At 42.2% G+C, this 19,235-nt stretch overlaps 1 protein-coding gene across 1 annotated transcript; it reads right to left on the reverse strand.

Annotated features, from left to right (window-relative positions):
* Positions 1 to 5,554: 5,554 nt before the first annotated feature.
* On the reverse strand, positions 5,555 to 19,088 carry LOC119436297 (L-xylulose reductase-like). The gene is made up of 7 exons (XM_037703106.2): positions 18,767 to 19,088; positions 18,174 to 18,271; positions 13,930 to 14,084; positions 12,580 to 12,622; positions 9,945 to 10,109; positions 7,983 to 8,100; positions 5,555 to 5,800 (listed from the first exon to the last, which is right to left on the reverse strand). Exons 1-7 carry the CDS (start codon positions 19,029 to 19,031, stop codon positions 5,697 to 5,699), a joined length of 948 nt encoding a protein of 315 aa, XP_037559034.2. The 5' UTR covers positions 19,032 to 19,088; the 3' UTR covers positions 5,555 to 5,696.
* Between the last annotated feature and the right edge of the window lie 147 nt (positions 19,089 to 19,235).

Below are 19,235 nucleotides of genomic sequence, written 5' to 3' on the forward strand. Positions count from 1 at the left end.
ATTTCCAAGAACTGAAATACAACAACCAGCCATTGATTCATGCGCCCGCTTTACTTCATGTGTAATGGCTGAAATTCAGCTGCTTAGCCCTCTGCCGCTTTCCTGCCTTGTCACTGTTAATTCCTTTCACATAAAAATGAAGACCTGTGACAACGTAAAAACTATTTTAGCTGTGAGGGCAGGAGCATGTGTATTGCAACCAATTTGGATGCAAAGTCTGCTCTGAACTACCAGCATATCCATAATGCTGTCAGAGTGTAGCTCGCTCTGACAGAAGCATTCCGGGAAGAGATCCTGGAGCTTTTTCATGAAGCTGTACAACTGACTGGAGGAATAAAGGCGACCTTCTTGGTTACAGTAGTTCGTTTGACTCTCGGCTACAGTAGTTAGTTTGCCGGGAAAGCTGAAAATTTTTGCCTTGTGGAGTCATAGTAAGCAGCTTGATGCATTCTTGGCATTTTGTACTGGCATTGACAACACACTTCCGCGCAATATAGCCCGCAATGTGGTAAGTAAGCCTTCAGTCGATTCTGGCCATGTGCTGGTGTGGTCTTCTCCCACTCTTTCCACCTATTTTCATCCTTCGGGATGCCAAAGACAACTTCGGCCCATCCTTGACGTGAACGTAGCCTGTTTGGCACCCAGGCGTGTGACAGTGGTTTTGTCGATATCGCGGCACCGCTCAGTCAGTCCACAGCATGTACATCTCTTGCATGCTGTGTGAGACAAAAACATTGCAGAAAAAAAAAGAAAGAAAGAAAACACGTGACAACGTCCACAGAAAACCAACGCAGCTCAGAAACTTGGGCTGACATGCTCATGCCGCTGTGCCGCCGCTCCTACATTCCATTGAAGCCGACGCCAGCGCCACCGCCCAGGCTGTCGGAGAAGCACATACTGTCGATGTTCGTGGAGCCGCCACGCCTCATGGCCTCTGCCAGCGAGTAAGCTCACTGCCCCCTTCTACGGCACTGTAGCCGTGTACAGAACTGTAGTTACACGAGTTACACCGCGTGTGCAGAGGGGCATGCACGACTGCATGTAAGTGCAGCGGGCAGTTCCATTCTTGAGGAGCTTTCATTATGCACAGGTGGGATATTCAACCGAATGAAGTTTTCAAAGTCAATGCTATCAGAAATATGAAAGCTATGACGTGCGCATGAGCTTGAGGTATTATAGCTTTGGGTTATAATTTGAATGTGCCAGAAAACATGTTTCTCTTTCTTGAAGAAAAAGCCTATCCAGGATTCCACTACTTGTACAAGGCTTTGCGTTCTGGTAGACTAACGTTTACTCGCTGTGCCTGATGTGCTCGCTGGCAGTGAGGGAGCAGTGAGCTATCAGCGCAGGACTGAGAGCTGCTGGGATTCTGAATCCTGTCATTCTGTACTTTGTCGCAACCATGCATTGAGTGCACAACTGGGGATGTTCCCTCATCTCTTGCTCGTCCCGCCCGGCCAGCCTCTGAGCATGTGGAGGACCTGCTGCTTCCAGACATCTGGTACACGGTAGCTGAATGCAAAGTGCCTCGAGTGGCCAGTCGCGCGTCAATTTTGCGTGCATTCGCGGGCTTCTTTCATGCTCCGAAAAACACTTTTATGCAGCACGTACTGAGCAACGGAAAGCTGTATCGGGAGTTTCTCATGTTACTCTACAATTTTCTCATTGACACTTTTCATCAAATTAAAATAATTGAGAAGTTGATTAACTAAGACTAATTATGTAATTAGGTGGAATGCAAAAAATAATCAGTAATTCTACAAGCGACGGCAAACAACATTACCTCGGTTCTGTCCAGCTACGTAGAATTTGCATATTTTTAAGGTGTGGCCCAAGTTAAGTGAAACACCCTGTATGTACGCGGCTAGTATGTTCACAATAACCGGGAACTTGACCATGCTTCCTTTAGGCTCTAGGGCTAATGGGTTGAACTGGGCCGGGCCAGGCCCAAATATTTCGGATCTGGACCAGGTACGGGCTAGGTCTGAAATCACCGGGCCGGGCTCGAGCCTGAAAAAAACAATCCGCATATTGCTCTAGTCAACAATTTTGCGGAGTTGCAAATGCCATAGCCGGGCCTATTACAGGCCCGACTGAGGCCCGAGGCTGACCCGAGCCCGGCCCGGACCCAAGTCAACAATTGCTCACCTGGTCCGAGTCCGACCTGCGGGCCAGGCTTGGGCTTTCGGGTAAGCCCGAACACGTGCACTGCTCTAAATATCGTTGCTAATCTTGAAGTCGTCATTGTGTTTGCCAATATCTCTCGCACCTGGTATACCTAAAGTCCCTAGATTTCCTGCTCTTTTTTAAGTAGCGACATCTACTCTGCCGGCCGCCATTCTCAGCACGCGACCGTCAACGGCCGCTGCTATCTACGCTGTTCGCAGCAGCGTGCGAGTGATTGCGGGGGAACAGTGTTAAGAAGAACATGGCTGCCGGAATGACTGCCGCCCAATGAGATTCGTCAGCGCTGCTTCAAAGCTTGTCGCTACTTAAAGAAAGCAAAAAATATCTAGGGACCTTAGGTATACCTAACTCTAGCCCAAGAGGCAAGGAGAATAACCAGGTACAAAAAGAGTAACATTAAGTTAAGGAAAATGGAAAGTACAAAAGGAGGGATTAGTTATGATAGTGAGAGGGCGGGAGTGAGCTGCAGGCTTTTCAATGTATAGCGATGACAAAAAAAGTTGCACTTTCGCAAGCGAATCATTGATAGCGATAGCAAAGTATTACATAACTACACAAAGTAAGGTTCGTAGTTTTATCGGCCGTCTAAATTACAGTAAACATTCGCTTATTAATTAAATTAACAAGCATGGCATCATGCGCGCACAGGCAAACATGAACAGATCTCACTCAATGACTGCGAATGCTCGCTGTCACAACACCGGCGTGATGAAGAGCGTAAACAGAGGGGAACGAACGCTTCTGCTACCTCTCACTTCAATGCGTCTCCAAAACTTGAGAGTGCACGACCTACAACGCTAGGCGCGCGAGAACACAATGCACACGACGCCACCAACCATCTTGGCTCGCGTAACTTTGCACTCGCCACACATTACCTCCAAGATAGGGCACGGGGAGCCGCGCTCAGCCGCAGAAACGGCCGGGCTAGACGAGGAGACACGTGCTCACCTGTTCCCCTTGACCACCCTTCCCCTTAGCGCGCGCTTGAAGACCGCTGCCGCCACCCCTTGTGCGCAAAACACTGAGAGAGCGGGATGACGTCGCGCATCAAGCCACCATCCCTCTCAGCTCATACTCGCACGCTTTCCCTCGCACCTACAGTATAGTGCGTACGGGGTGCAATAGGATTTTATCGCACTTTGACTTTATACGAAACCTCACAACGACGACGGCGGCAAAAATTCGCCTGGAGTGTCCCTACTAAGTGATATCACAATAAAAGAAATTGAGTGGCGACAATGGTAAAACAAAGGTACGAGTTCCCATGTATTGATAGCTGAGAAAGGAAGAAAAAAATAGTTTGATCAAACACGAGCTGACTTTTAATTGCGAAAATACACCAAAATTCAATTCTAAAATTTAGCAACATTTGTAACATGTATTCTGAATGAAGAAGAAGAGGAGGTGGCGACGGTAGTGGCGGCGGCGGCGGTTACACACGAGAGAAGGTTTTTTTCTTCACACTCGACTACAAGGTGAGAAAGGGCAGGTAGAAAGGAGCTGCCTCTTCCTTGCAGAAAGTGACATCACTGCCTATCCTCAGAATTTTCTTCTCTCAATGGCTGCAGCTCCAGAGCAAATGCGGAACTGTAGGCTGAACTGTGAACGTCATGAGCGGCAAGCACAGGTTGGCCAATGAAATTCTGTTTGAGGGAACGAACGCCCACCTTTAAAATGATCTTGCAGAAAAACTAGATGACTCTTAGCACCCAGCACCTGGAGTAGCATGTCAGGCTGAAGCAAGTCTGAAGCCATGCTGCATTTGGTGCGTGTTTTGAAGTGATCATATTAAATTAGAATACAAACATTTGTTGCACTCCTGTCATCATGCCATAATTAATGTTTGTCATGACTGCAACATATCCATTTGACGCAATTTTGCAACTTACAAGCTCTCAGCTCCTAAATAGGAACAGGACAATTATACAAAACTGGAACCTGAGTAAGTGCCCAGAAAAAACATGTCGTGTCATTGTCTCTCACTATGGAAATAATATTCCGCACACGACAGTTTCGACTTCAAGAAACAATTAAAGTTGTCGTCTATTTCCGCAACACCAACTGTTTAACAGGCTGCCATAAGATGCATGACAGTTCGTTTTCAAAGTAAAATCATATGCAGTAGGAAAATTTGCAGATATAAAGGCATGCTTTCCCACTGGACAACCATTTAAGTTTTTCATAAACCCAAAAATTTTATCATGTCATAGTAAGTGGTGTAAAATTAATTTTGGATGTTCCAACTCGCACTTTTAAGTGCATACCTTCAAAGCGTGCCTGTTAGTAGAGAGTGCTTAACCTTTCCTGCACTTATACTGTCTGCTCTTCCTTCTGTACTGTGCAAGATATTTCTCTTCCAGTAACCAACTAGCCCAAACTTCAGCTATGCTCAATTCAAATGTTTTTATTAAAGCAATAAGAGGTTAAAGGAAAAAAAAAGGCAATTTTTGTCACTGCTCATTTAAAATGAAAGCTACCATTTAGGCCCTATAACAACAAAAAAGAGCAAATGCCTTACAGAATATTGATACATACAGGATACAGGCATATACTATTCACTGGTTTTAAAATAATGTGTATTGTTCCTGGTCTATGCAAATATTGATTTCAGGCATTATTGTTTTACTTATAAGGCAATATCAAAACATTATTCTTGCTCTGCTGTTTATCTGAGACACATTCTTTGTTTCCTTCATTCGTGATGCGACAGCGCATGCTTTCCATTGTGGAATCTTGATTTTTGCTAGTCTATTTTTTATGTAAGAATTGTCCAATATAGTTTACTTTGTATTGTTCGTGCAAGCTTGTATACCATTATGGTGCCCCAATTCCTGCTACAGTTTTTGCCCAAGGCCAGTGCATCCACTCGGCACTCTAAGTTACATCACATGAACAGTTTTAATTCTTGTCAGAATGGAACCACAATTTAGGTGCCCACTCCTATGCTAATGCACTGGCAAACCAGTGCTGAGCAAGATGAGGAAAACAAGACAGCAAACTGATTCATTGATCTGTCATGAAACAATTTAAGAAAAAATAAACTTTGCAGTATACAGGTTCTAACAAAGACGTGTTCCAGCACATAAGAAAAATGAAAAGAGGTGCAGAAACAAAAGTATGACAGGAAAGGAAGAGCATTGGACTCTGCAACTGTTTTCATTTTTCTTACGCGTCGGAACATGTCTGTCTAATTTCCAACTAGCCCCACTCTCTGCCTTAAATACAAGCTCTGAGATGCAAAAGATAAAATGACATACATGTCAACCTCATGGGGCATATTATTAGTGCCCTACTTAGATATGTGCGAAACAGTTTTCTTCACATATGGTTACCATTTCCACAAAATATAGAAAATAACAGGTAGAATTAATCAAATGCTTTATTTTGACCACAAGTTCCACAGTTTCCATAATAGTACCATAGTCACCAGAAATGTTTTCCTTGGCACAAAGTATCATCACAGCCTGTACTCCAGCAGAAGAGTCTGAGATTAACAGTTCAGGCTGGCATCAGCAGGCTGTGTAACCACCATCTACTGGCAACACTGTTCCAGTAATCATTGAGGAGTGATCACTAAGCAGATACAAAACTGCATCGCAGACCTCTTCTGGTTCTGCAAGCAAGCACCAGGGGGAGAGAAAAAGAGAAAGAGGAAAAAAAAAAAAAAAGAAGGATAAGCCACGTATGTTGATACCACCATGCACAACTTTAAAAACTTCAGGAAATTACTGTGAAATATTAGGGTTACTCTAGTAAATACATAGGTGCGCAACCTGGAACACGAACGAAGAAAGAGGACAGGACGAGCTCTATATATTTACTGAATATGCACCAACAAGCCCAGCTACAAGTACTGCCAAGTTACTCTAGTAAAATGCTAATTTCTGGAAAGAGTACCTTTCCGTGCAGTATGCAGTTTTAAAAGAGCCCTGAAATGCTTTTTAAGTGTGGAAAATAAACATGGTTAGTCATCAGCCAATACTATTGTGAATGGCACTGAATGCCTAAGCCAAGTGCAGCATTTTTCTGCTGACTCTCTCAGATTATTATGGACGGACATGACACTCGACATCTCAATTTTTGGCTGAAAGATTATACCAGTTTTGGGCTTACTTGACTATTCAAGTAAATGCCAGAAAATTTTTGTCCGCACCCATGCTCTTCGGACCTTGTCTGATTTGTACTATCAACACAGATTCTGCTCAGTAGCCACTCAGCAATTTCTCGAGAGCTCTTGCTATTTTCGTCAGGAAAATGCCTATGGCGTTCTGGACACATGGACACTTCACAAAACCAAGAGGTAGAGCTCGCAAGGAGGAGCAACAGACTGCGTACGAGTAGTCATTGTGTTTGACAGTTTCAAGCACCCTGCCAGCAATAGATGCAGTGTTCTCGCTCTCCAACATTGAATATGGCAAATCAGTTCTGCAGAAGCCTACAAGGTGGAGTATGTTTCATGAAATGGAAATATTGTCAGCAACCCAAGAGTAGCAAAAACTACAAAGCAAACCCGTACAGGTTTTCCTTTCCGAGAAAATTGCAATGGTTTCCAAAACCTGAACATAAGGACCAATAAGGTATGCAGCTTTTGAGGACAATGAGACTATTTTGGCTGAATTCGAGCGAAAGGCTGTCTTGCTTTAGCAGTGCGACGACATGTCCTAAAGTGTCAGCACAGATGTCAGCCGCAACACACAATAGCTTAATTTAGTTGCTATTGTTTTATGAAAGCGGCCACCCTAAGGGAATAAGTACTGAAAAAGATGAAAACACCAACCAGTGCTTGTCAGAGGAAAGAGGAGCCAGTGCACTCTTGAGCTTAAAGATACTCGAAGTTGTTGTTACAGAACAAGGCAAAATGAAAGAAGGCCCCATGCATGCCCTAGGCTAGGCAATTCTAATTACCATACTTCCAATGAGAATAAAATTGCACACTTCTCAATATTTAAAGCCTTCTTTTTTTGTTTTCAGTTTTAATTTTTACGACAAAGTCTTGCCATTGCTCTCGAATTACAGCCTTGTCTCTAAGGCATTTTCTGGAGTGAAATTTTATGCAGAATAAAAACTGTGGACTCACATTCTTCAATTTTGCCTCCTTGATTATCAAAAATAGAATTTTTCCTATGAGTATTCATTGATGTATTAATGTATGAGAAGTATTGATGAGAAGATCAAATTCCTCTTTCAAAGGAATTGATCATTACACAAAAGTGAAATGTATATTCTAAGAAGCAAGGGCAGCTTTGTTGCACATTCACAAATAAAAGTCCATAAATGTGCGCAGTCTTTTATTAATTACAGGTTCACTTGAAGGACGAAGCAATGACAGTGACAGCAAGCACACGAGGCCTATGCTGCTGCGCAGTGGAAACTGCACCACGGACACTACCAGGTGTCATAGGTATATCCGATGTCACGGTGAGTGCATATGTGGTGAAACTGAATTCTTAGAGCTCCGGCGGCATTGCCTACCTTCGTGCCTAGTACAAGTTTCATTTTCGAAAAATACGGACGCAGAATGTGCCATGAAATGCACAAGTAGTAAAAACTGGGTGAGCTTGAAATGCATTGCTGTTTCCGTTGATAGTTTACGCGAGCAGAAACATATGAAGTTGGAACAGCAGTGCATTTTGCTGCAGATTTTGAGTACTCATTTCTCAAAACTGCGCTTTTCATTATAGCACACTGTTCATCAGCAATACAATGAATCAAATTTGTGCACTGTATCCAGGCTGTGTAAGACAGCAAACATTTCTCCATGGTTCCCCAAAGAGCCCATACTAAAGAGAACTCACCTGCAAAACGTCCTAGGGGGATCTTGGACCGCATATTGCTAGCCTTGACAGGGTCACTCCAGCCAACCAAGGACATAGGAGTGTTCGTCACAGTAGGGTTCACCGAGTTCACTCGAATCTGAAATGCACAGCCAATAAGCATAGCGTTTAAGAACTAGTAACATTGCTTACAAATGAGCCAGTGCAGGGCAAATAGAGTGATCATACACTAAGATTATCAGTGATGACACATTATGATTATTAGAGACCGGAACTTTATGAAAAATGCCGATTTTTTCCTTACGTCTTTACTGTGTTTTTATGAGCATGAACTATGGGTCCAGAAACATTTTAGCAGCACCTTTATTGTGCCTATAAATGCCTTTTTCCGTATTCTACATAGGTAGCATTTTTTTTGTAATTTTATCGCCCACTAGAAAACTTGGCTGATGGCAGCCGATTATTACCACAAACACTTTGCCGATGTGAAGGCTGTTATTAACAGTTTTGCAACAGACTAGAACATTGCTGTGAAAACGGCTAAAACTGCGCTACGAGATGATACACTCGAAACTGACTTCGTGCACTTGTGCGCTCACTTTAGGTTTTAACTGACATCCTCAAGAAGCTTGAATGTTCAGGCACAACTCTGACCCAGAATGTGGGGCTCATTTTGTACAGTGCTCCACTATTCAAACGGGATAATCGAGCTGCCTGGCACTTTTTTTGTCACCGGCGAGTGCTGGGTGATCACTAGGGGGCCAAATGCAGTCACAATGCATCACAAAGGCCTTTGTTTCCATCGTACATATACCATAATTTATCAGCTCAGTGTTGCCAGCACCCACCAGTAACGCAAAAAGTGCTGGCAGCCATGCACTCTGAGTATCATGTTTGAATTACTGAACACTGTACATTCAGGAAAGGTTTGCCACCATCCCCGATGGGCCCGTTGGTGACAGAGTTAGTTCAAAGCTTCAATTTGTCTCGGACAAAAATTCCAGGCTTTTTGTACTGAAACAACTGTCAAAGGATTGTCAAACAACTGTCAAAGGAACTGTCAACTGTCAAACAACTGTCAAGGATTGTCAAACAACTGTCAAAGGAATCAAACAACTGTCAACTGTCCTCATTATATTTCAGCACGCACCGATCACAACTTCAAGGTCCACGTCCCAAGTTCACGTACAAACCTACACAGCTTATTCCTTCATTCCAAGGACATCGACCAGCTGGAACCGCCTCCCCGCCTCCATTGTCAGCATCCCCGTTCCATCATCTTTCAAAACCGCGATTTCCAGTTATTGTATTGAGACCCACTCCTCTCTGTAACGCCCCACGTGGCATTGAGAGTATTGAAATAAATAAATAAATAAAATAAAAAGGTTCTGACCGGCGAACATTCTGCAATTTCAGAGGGTATTGGATCATCGAATGTTCTGAACTACTTACAAATATGTGCTGCTAACTTTGATGGATGTTAAGTGTTCCTTTTCCGCATACAGACCAATACTCAGTGAAAAAAGGCGCAAAATGCAACATGAAACTCTTGACATGGCGCTCGTTTGTCACTGCTCTCACAACTATTCTTGTGGTATCTAGCCACACTAAATTTCAGCTAAATCGTGTAAGCTATGCAACTTGCCTCATTTCGTTTTATCAAGAAAATAAAATTAATTTCACAAAACAGAGGTTTAGTGGGCTGTGTTCTTTGGGAAATCACAATTTATCCTCAGATGCACTGGGGAAATTCTTATTAATGGAGCCTATACATGCCTAAAGGACAGTAATTGAAGCCTATATATGCCTTTAGTGACAGCTTTAGAGCCTGTTATAGGCATCTAAAATAGCATTCTTTTTAGTGCCTAAACATCCGGTCTCTAATGATTATCGCTATCATACAGTGATACACTATGATTACTTGCACCATTTACACATTAACAGAACAATTACATTTGACGATTGCAGAAAATAACGCCAAACCTTGTGAGGCCCGAGTTCAAGAGCCATGACTCGGGTAAGCTGATCCAAAGCTGCTTTACTGGCGCAGTAGACAGCATGGTTTGCCAGGGCCGCAATGCCTGCCTGGCTCGAGACATTGACAATTGCACCAGCTACATGCCGTTCTTTCATTGATTTAGCACAGAGCTGCAGAGTTTCAAAAAAGCCACAGTGAGTAGTGAAAGGCATGAGAAAGCTAAGGAAAATTTCTAGTGAAACATACAATGTTACTATGACAGAAGTAACATTACTGCTCAAAAGCTTTTAAAAATTAACTGCAAACATAAAATGGTATGTACAGCCATGAGCAAAAGTTTGGAGACCACGGCATCTGCAAAAAACTAAAATTTCTTCGAGTACAGCTCCGAAATGTTGAATTGCTTCAATACATTGTATTGGGCAAACATGTGCATGCATGTTGATTTCAGCCAGCATGCCCAGGCTGTGAAAGAAAAAAAAAACTTTTGCAGCACCATCGGTCTCCAAACTTTTGCTCACAATTGTACATACACTTTCAAGAAATGAACCCGTATGGGAATATCTCAAATCAAGAGGTGTGAAAGAAAGCAATCATACTGACAAACAGTTGCATAATTTTCACTTCCAACTGCACTCACCAAAACCTCTGATAGCGTGTAATGCACTCGTTGCTGTTTGCCACTAACATGGCCCATGGGTGAAGCCAAATTCTGACGTGCATTAGAACTGTTCGAACTATCATTACATTAAAAGGAACAAATGTAGTGCTGTTAGAAATTCCCTATTTATATTTCAAGTTTTGCAGTATGCACTATTGTAGCTGTTTTGTAATTCAAATTGGCAGTTTCTTGGTGCTTCTAATCGTCTTCAAAGCAGGGATGCAAGTGTTTAGAAGGCAACGTCATGGAAGTTGAAGCACCTGTTGTTGTAAAAGATAGGCAGGATTTGTTAACACATCTGCAGGAGATTCCTTGGCTGTTGAATGTAGACAAAAGCCAATAACTATTTGCTATAGTTTCCTGCATTGTATGTCAAACTTCGCTGCCCCATCTACTGTCTGCTGATCAGTTTCCTTGGCATTCATGATGTGCACGTTCAACCACACAATGTATGTGTACAGTGCCACCATAAGTCAGAGCATGAGGCATTGCACATTCTACTCAGTATGCTTCCAAAAGTTACTGTCACGTATTACAGTTTGCACTATCTGCCAATAATGTTCTAATAACAGCGATCACACAATTAATAATAATGGTAATGTTTCACAAGCCAAATTGTAGCTGTGAGATTCCAAAGATGCAGACCTATCTTATTCTGTGGATGTTAATTATTAAAAGTCACCCTGACAGCCACTGTCATGGATTCTCAGATGCAGCATTCACTGAAAATGAAGTTCTGTAGCAAGACATGAGAAATCAGCAGCTGATCAGGCTCACATAATTATAAAAGATGTTTGGGGGGAAAATGCTCTATCTCACGGTTCTTTGTGTTGAACGGTGTCCTTCATAGTGCAGGCAGTGCTGCACGCACTGCCATGAAGCCGCATTTCAAGGCAAAGTTTCCAGCCATTTAAAGTTTCGGCACCTTCTACGGAACCCAACAGTCTCCCCAGCTTTGAGCGTTGAAGCTCCCTTCTCCCCTCTTTTATGGTCGCCCACTCTCCTCCTCTTTCTGGATCAATATTTTACATTTAGTAGTTAGCGAATAGTGCACGCGGCGCTGGCGAACCAGAACTCTGGCGAAGGACTGCTGTGCTCTACAGCAGTCCTTTAGTGCGCAGCAGAAGCTGAAGATTATCAGCGTCGCCAAAGAGATGCGGAACAGAGCCGATGGCCATAGATAAGACGCGGTCGAGTCGTGCATCCGCGAATAGAGATTGTTTTCGCAAAGATTTCAGCATTGTTGTATGCAGTTATTTCCGCAAGTTATACAAGCAGATTTAAAATTTTTTTTTGCTGCACAGTTGTAATTGGGGTGTGGGTTATATGTGGTGACGGGTTATATGCGGTGACGGGTTATATGCAGTGACGGGTTATATGCGGAAAAATACGGTAAATACTCCATGTAGAGCATACATGGAAAATTGAAGGACTATGAAGGTTATCACTATAGCTAACTGACAGTGACAAGGGCAAGAATAGTGATCACAAAATTAATACAAGTTACTGAGAATTGAACAAATTAAGAAGGTGCAGTGTACTGTTTATTATAAGCTTTAAGCATGTGACGTGCTATAGTTATGCTACAGCGCTGTGTCCAAGCATAATTAGTTTTCATAATTTTATGTTTTCAATTTTGTGTTTAGTTCCCCACCAATTAATGTGAGGTCAGTGACAAATTTAACTTTTCCCAAATGTTTTCTCTTGACCCCCAAATAAGTTCTATGGAAATCAACAAGGTGGGGATAGGTTCATAAAAGTGAAATCTAACTTTAGTATTTACAAAACACTATAAAAAATAAACGAAAGGATTAACAGTTCATAAAATTAAAGGGCATAAAGAAATAAATTGTAGAAATAGATACATTGGACTAGCACTCCTATGAGCATGAAGTCCTATGCATTGATTATTCATTCTGTAGTACACAATCTTCATTAATAGAAGATGATATGAATATAGATAGACAAAGCTAACTCACCTGTGACACATTAATTACAGCTTTCACATTTGTGGCAAAGGAGCTGCAAGGAGAAGCATTAGCCTTGAAACATTAGCCACATGATTGACTCTGCAGGACTACACTCTCAACTCTATGAAAGACAAAGGAAAATGGTCAGATTCTGCTAGCTACAGGCAGTTTCTCATATTCCTACATTAAAACAATGCACCTCATATGCTCCTCATTTGGTCAGAAGTGAGGAAGATCACAGTTCTGTATGTACAACAAAACATTAGCTACAACAGTATTACCACTGTTGTATGATACAACCAGGGATGATGCCAGAGATAGGTGAACTGTTTTTTTTCGCAAAACACAAATGCACAGCCATGGAGGAAACCGAGCCAGACAGAGCATTGGATTCGCCACTGAAGCTGCTTTTGGTGAAGTGGCATGGCCCATTCAGGCATCCTGCGACACCACATTAACGTGCAATTCTCTGCTACTTCCAGTTTGTGTAAGTTTCGCAAGTCAGCAAAACCAGCGCAGCACTACGCGATAATGAAACTATTGAAATGTGAAAGCGCAGGCGGCACAGAGTCGAGCGAAAACGAAACCTTTCGACCACCCACGTCATTGTCAAGGGTACCGTGAATGAGTTGCTTTTTCTATTAATCTAATAGAACTGGACAAGTAGCATTTTCTTCCGTCTTATAATTCAATGCAATGATCTTTTTATTAGGAGAGGTTGAGTACTACTGACAGAATTATAACGAGTGTCTACGTCATCGGGCTAGTACTTGAATGTCCCAGGTGAGTCACAAATCGTGTCCTGCATTTACCTAAATTTTGCGATTACTAAAACATTGTGCGCGATAATATTGACGCCTCACAACATCAAGCTATCAATTTAGCTTGACTCAATATTTGCGTTTAGTGTCCCTTTAACCTTTGATTTAACTGACCTAGCATTGTGGCGCAAGAATGCTCGTCTGTCTCTTTTATAAGATCACGTTAACCCAGCTCTTAAGGAACATTAGTACTCGCCCATCTTACCTTCGGCCATGTGTTGCTTATCAGTTTAAATTCAGAGTGCTGATATGCCACTCAAGTGCTTACCTGAACTCTTTCATTCTGCACACCAGCAAAGAATGGAAACCCCTCCCTGCCTCAATCCACTGCAGATATGACTAACAGTACCAACTTTAATAAAGTGTGCCACAACTATATCGCGCTATCCCACTCCTCTCTGCAATGCTCTATGAGCCTTGAGAGTACTGACAGTAAATAAATAAATAAATGAATGAATGAATGAATGAATGAATGAATGAATGAATGAATGAATGAATAAATAAATATGTGTACTTCATTACTAAATACATGTCTCACATATCAAAGGACTCTGGCTTGATTTCTCCCACAGGCTCCAGAATGGCAACAGCTGCATTGTTCACCAGCAGATCTACTGGCCCAACGCTGGATAGTGCTACCTCAGTTGCATTCCAATCAGCCAGGTCCACACAAACTGGTACGATGTTTGGCGCCTGTAGAGAGACCACAAAGTTAGTTGGAAACAAAGCAAAAATGGTGAAAGTCAGTGGTGTAAGCTAAATGTTCACTACAATTGAAAACCTTGCCAGGTGGAAATTGAACTGTTTCAATCTAAATTTGTTGAAAATCTCCACATGCATTAATATAAACTTAGCTTCAACCTCAAATGTGTTATGAAGTTGAATTTGCTTACGTATGGGCTATGAAATGCTGCCATAAAGGACCCTGTACCACCTCTTATGAAAAGTGTAGAAGGTGCCTGGTATTAACGTGCTTCTTCTGCGGAACCATTTTCAACAAAATTTTCTTGCATGTGGTTTGTATGAACTGTGTTACCAAATGCTCCTGCTACCACATCCTAATGGCCATCCCCTACTTTTCATTATTCGAGCTGCACTCAAAGCTCTGCTGCCATGCCCACACGTAATGATGCTCTTCCCACCATCGCACCAAGCTTTTGTGTCAGCATTACCTTAGGACACAGTGGCCGTGACATTTCATTTCACCACCTGAATTAAGAGACGATAGTATCAGCATCAAATAGCACACCAGTGTAGAAGACAGACAGGGCTGATAACAACTGCACTCCTTTCGGTTGGCACAAACAAGACAGGCTTCCCCCTTCCACTGCAATCAGTTGCATCAGCATCACATGGGGGGTATGTCTTTGAGCTGAGACTCCTGCCTCTGAATGCAAAATTAGTATACTGAGCGTCAACTTTGTAAATATTTTGGAACAGAAGCACTGCAGAAGAATAAAACAAAATAGAGCTGTCTTTGAATATGGTTGTCTTCAAGTTTCTAATATAAACATGTCACATAATTGCAAGGTTGGAAAAGTTAAGTAACCCTAAGTTCTTGTTAATTATGTATTTCCTGACTCTACTTGTTCACGAGAATTGTGTCTACCAAAGCAAATAAGCTGCCTGTGCAAGCAACATTTGCATAGCTAGCATGCATTTTTTATTGAAATTACTGATACTTTGAAGACACTGTATATTCCATCACTCTTGTCATGCCAGTTGTCTTGCAGCACAAGGAATAAAAAAACATTATGTGAGCAACCTGTGTGATAAGGTAGCCTGTTAAAGTAAGATGTAATGGCACAAAGTGCCCCACAGCTATTCATTTCCTTTTGTAGCATGTGTGGCAGAGTTCACTTATGGAAAATTGTGGATGTCATTACATTTCTTAGTAAGAATACAACCAAATTATTCTTTCTCATAAAATAATTACAAGGACATTTATGAAGAACTGTGCAAATAGAGGTGTGTGCTAGAAAGTTGAAGTTCTTACTGTGATAAACATGTTTCCACCCAAGAATAGTGTATGATACAACCTGCTAAACCTGTTGACATGCAGTTACTCAGACTGACTCAGCTTACGATCCCTCAACAGGTTTGGCCATTTTTGAAAGACAAGCACAGTGTATACATGACCCACTGACGATCGTGTCTGCAAAGTGTTATAGTGCTGCGTGCCGTGAGAACAGCTGAAATTTTAAACCAAGTACAATGCACCCTCTCTGTCCAGGAAGGTACGCTTTCAGTCAGAGAGTCAATGTAACATGCACGAATGCACCTACTTAAATCACAATGCTAGCTACGTGACTTTGGTTAATCATCCAGTGCTGGGCGCGCAATGCCACCATCATGAATGTGCCGTGTAGCATGAAAGTAAGGGAAGAAAAAAAAAAAGGAGGCAGGGGCTTGACGCGTGAACATGATGCGGTCTCTCATTTCCTGTAGGGAGAAGGCAGGGAAAGAACACCGCTTGCGGACACTAATTGAGGTAAAGGGAGAAAGTGTCTTCGTAGGAAGTGATGCTTGTTTCCAGGCAGCATGATAACAGGACAGTCAATTTCTTCTATCTCATCCAATAGTGAACCGATTAAAAAAATTATTTTGATAAAACGCTCCTTAGCCACTGTTTCCTCCGGTTTTACAAGTTCCAAGTGTATAACCAAAATTTTCAATGGGGCCTGGTGAGGGGCCCTTTAAAGGAACACTAAAGAGCAGCACTAAATGAGTTTAGACTGGTATTCTTTCAAAACCTTGCGCTATTCATTTGGCAGGAGTAGTTGATTATTGAAGAGCATAGAGGCCAAACTTCGTCTTTTAAATTTTGTGCTGAAACCTCAGTTCCAGAACATAATTGTGATGTCATGGATTTGAAAGTATTTTCTCGCATTCATGCTGTTTTGTTTCTGTAGAAGAAATGAAAACTTACTAGGTTGAGCCATTGCTTCTATTACAATGCAATATAGCCCTTTTTTACCAATAAGCGATTAACTATAGGCCCCAGTAGACACTGTCAAAATCCATGACATCACGGCAAGTTGGTGCAAACACCTCAGGGCAACAACACCACCAGTTTATCGTTTTGCAGTCTTTACTGGCTTATCAGGCCTCCTCTCATGGTAAGATTGACCTCTTTGCTATTGCAAAGGCATATTTACAACTAAATTAACTTATTATTTCTCTTTAATGTCCCATTAACTGAACACACCAACATTGTTTTGCATTTCTCAGTAAAAAATTGATTGAGCAGAAACCACTGACGGATGACTATCAAAGTTAAGGGATAGCTTCCGGGAAAACCTGCTGATGGAACACTTATTGATTAGCTTTATTGGTTAATGCTATGAGGCATGGGGGTGCTGTGATGTATAGATATGTTGGAGTACACTCAGCATGTAGTCTTCAGCCTCTCCATGTGATGAGACGAGACATGCTCATGTATTCATTTTCCCTGCACGTTTGGTTATTCCATAAGGTGTGCTATGACCAGTCTCATGAAGTGTTACCTGTGCTGCAAAGCGCTTTACTTATCCTGCACTCACGTGCCAGTGCTCCAGCATAGTGCATTAATTGTGTTCAACAGAGGAATGTTATGTGTGGTGTATGTGCAACAACAGTTCTGAATTCTCTTTCACTGCCTGAAGCAGACTGCAGGAGGCCGAGACAGCATACTAGGACATGAAGCCGATGTCACAAGTGCAACTGGAGTGTCCGTATAATTGTTATCTAAATAAGATGAAAAAAGGCAGAACCATACAAGCAAAGAAGTGGAGTGCATACAGAATTGCTGCTTTAACTTTGTTGAAGATGAACACTTGACTGTACAAGATGTACAGGAAATGTCATCAAGTGAGTTTTAGGTGAACAGGTGGGGTACAAGCCAGGCATACACAAAACTCTAAAAAAAGGAGCCAAAGCCTGAATGTGAGCTTTCCCAGCAGTTTAATCTTTTTCCACGTAGCATTCGTTGGTTCTCTCTTTTCTGTGGAAAAATAGGAAGCTAGAGGACATTGTAGGCAATTGGTATATCTCATTACCAAAAATAACTAAATTGTGGGGTTTAACGTCCCGAAACTGCACAGTGGGTTATGAGCGATGCTGTAGTGGACAGCTCCGGATTATTTTGTCCACCTGGGGTTTCTTAACAGCAACCCAAAACACAGTACACGAGTGTTCTTGCATTTTGATCCCATTGGAATGCGGCCACCATGGCCAGGAATCAAGCCCTGTACGACCTTGTCTCATTACCAGAAATTTAAATTGCTCAAATCATTCACAGCAAAGCACTGCCATGCAGGTCTTTATGTGCGCAGCCAATTAACCACCTGTACATCATTGCAGCAACAGTGCTGCCACCTAAAGGTGAATCTTAGCAGAAATTGTTACCACACATTTGACCCACTTGCACAAAACAACAGACTTCCTTCCAAGCTTCCACTGCTGCAAGTGATATACGAACACAATTTTGATATCAAAATAATAGCATTGCTACCTCACTCTCACATTTGCTTATTAATCCAATCGCTGTTATGTTTAAGCATTATCAGCAATCGCGCAGCCTGATAAATATAGCCTGAGATGCACGTATTGCAAGCCTCTGCCCTTTCAGTTTAAGTGCATGGGCTGCATATTTAGAAGACGTCCATGGAGTGCTCGCGGTTACTTATCAGATGGCGATCAAAATAATTTCATTCAGAATTACATGAATATTTCCCGATTCACAAAAATCACACGGAAACGGCTGAAGGCATGGTTAACGTTTGTTATCATCACCAGGCTCACCTGTTCCTGCAGCTCCTTGAGTTTGTCAGCAGATCTAGCAACAGCTATTACTGTAGCTCCACGTTTTGCAAGTTCTCGTGCGATTACGTTCCCTATTCCTAATAATGGGAGAGAAAGATAACTGTATCAGTATGCCACCAGCCTTGTATATGAAATACAAGTAACCCGCCCTTCGTATTCCCTTTTCTTTCTTTTAGACGCCATTGCATGCCCTTATTCAAACCGCGGTCATGTGTATGTGAACCAGGCAAAGCTACAATTCTGCGTCTTGAAGTGTCCTTGCTGCGTACGTGAACTAATATCCGTGTCACACAAGGCACATCGGATCGGGCTTTGTTGCGGCGCGTGCACATGGTTCTTGCCGGTTGCTTTATAGTCGCTGTGATTTAATTATTATTGAAAACCAGTCATTTACGCGCAGATAAGTTCTTAGCGTCGCATATATCCGCTCACGTTACTTCTGAACACCTTCATTATGCAGCAACATGTCTCGCAGCAACCAGCGAACCAACTTGTGGTATTTGCAGATCATGTGAAGCTTCGTTAGGAAAGAAGTTGTAATGTCACGAGAAGCAAATTAAATTGAAACTTGCCTTGGCTAGCACCAGTCACCACGGCTCGTTTCCCGTTAAACGACGCCTCCATTGCGATTACACCGTCGAAATCTAGTAGTAGAGGTTGTGGAAAAGATAAATCTACTCTGGCAGCCGGATAGCTTGCAGCTACCACGAAGTTCGAGAACACCTCCTCACATGACCCTCTTTCCAGGAAGTTACTTGAGATGCTACTTGAGTTACTCAAGCAGCCCCCATGATCAGACGTATGAATAATAACTGCAACAACTAAACTGCAACACATGCAACAACAAACTAAACCAGCAACACATGCAACAACATCAAGCAATCAAGCACATGCAGTCGGTAGCATGGTCGGTAGCGGTAACGCGCATGTTTCGGTTTCGTTTATCATTAAAAAAAAAACAAAAAAAAACATCGCACATTTAAAGGCATTGATAGAATCTCTGCGAATAAAAAATGAATGATAAAAATTAATACTTTAATT

The sequence above is a fragment of the Dermacentor silvarum genome, chromosome 1 (genome assembly GCF_013339745.2).
Source record: "Dermacentor silvarum isolate Dsil-2018 chromosome 1, BIME_Dsil_1.4, whole genome shotgun sequence".
NCBI classification, from domain to species: domain Eukaryota; kingdom Metazoa; phylum Arthropoda; class Arachnida; order Ixodida; family Ixodidae; genus Dermacentor; species Dermacentor silvarum.

Bases quoted from the DNA above. Each gene is read 5' to 3' on its own strand.
- LOC119436297 (XM_037703106.2), bottom strand. From the start codon at position 19,031: ATGTGTTGCAGTTTAGTTGTTGCAGTTATTATTCATACGTCTGATCAT. The intron at 14,085-18,173 runs GTGAGCCTGGTG...GTCTCTCTACAG, and splicing joins TCAAGGAGCTGCAGGAACAG to GCGCCAAACATCGTACCAGT. The intron at 8,101-9,944 runs GTTTGGCGTTAT...TGTGCATTTCAG, and splicing joins TTGAACTCGGGCCTCACAAG to ATTCGAGTGAACTCGGTGAA.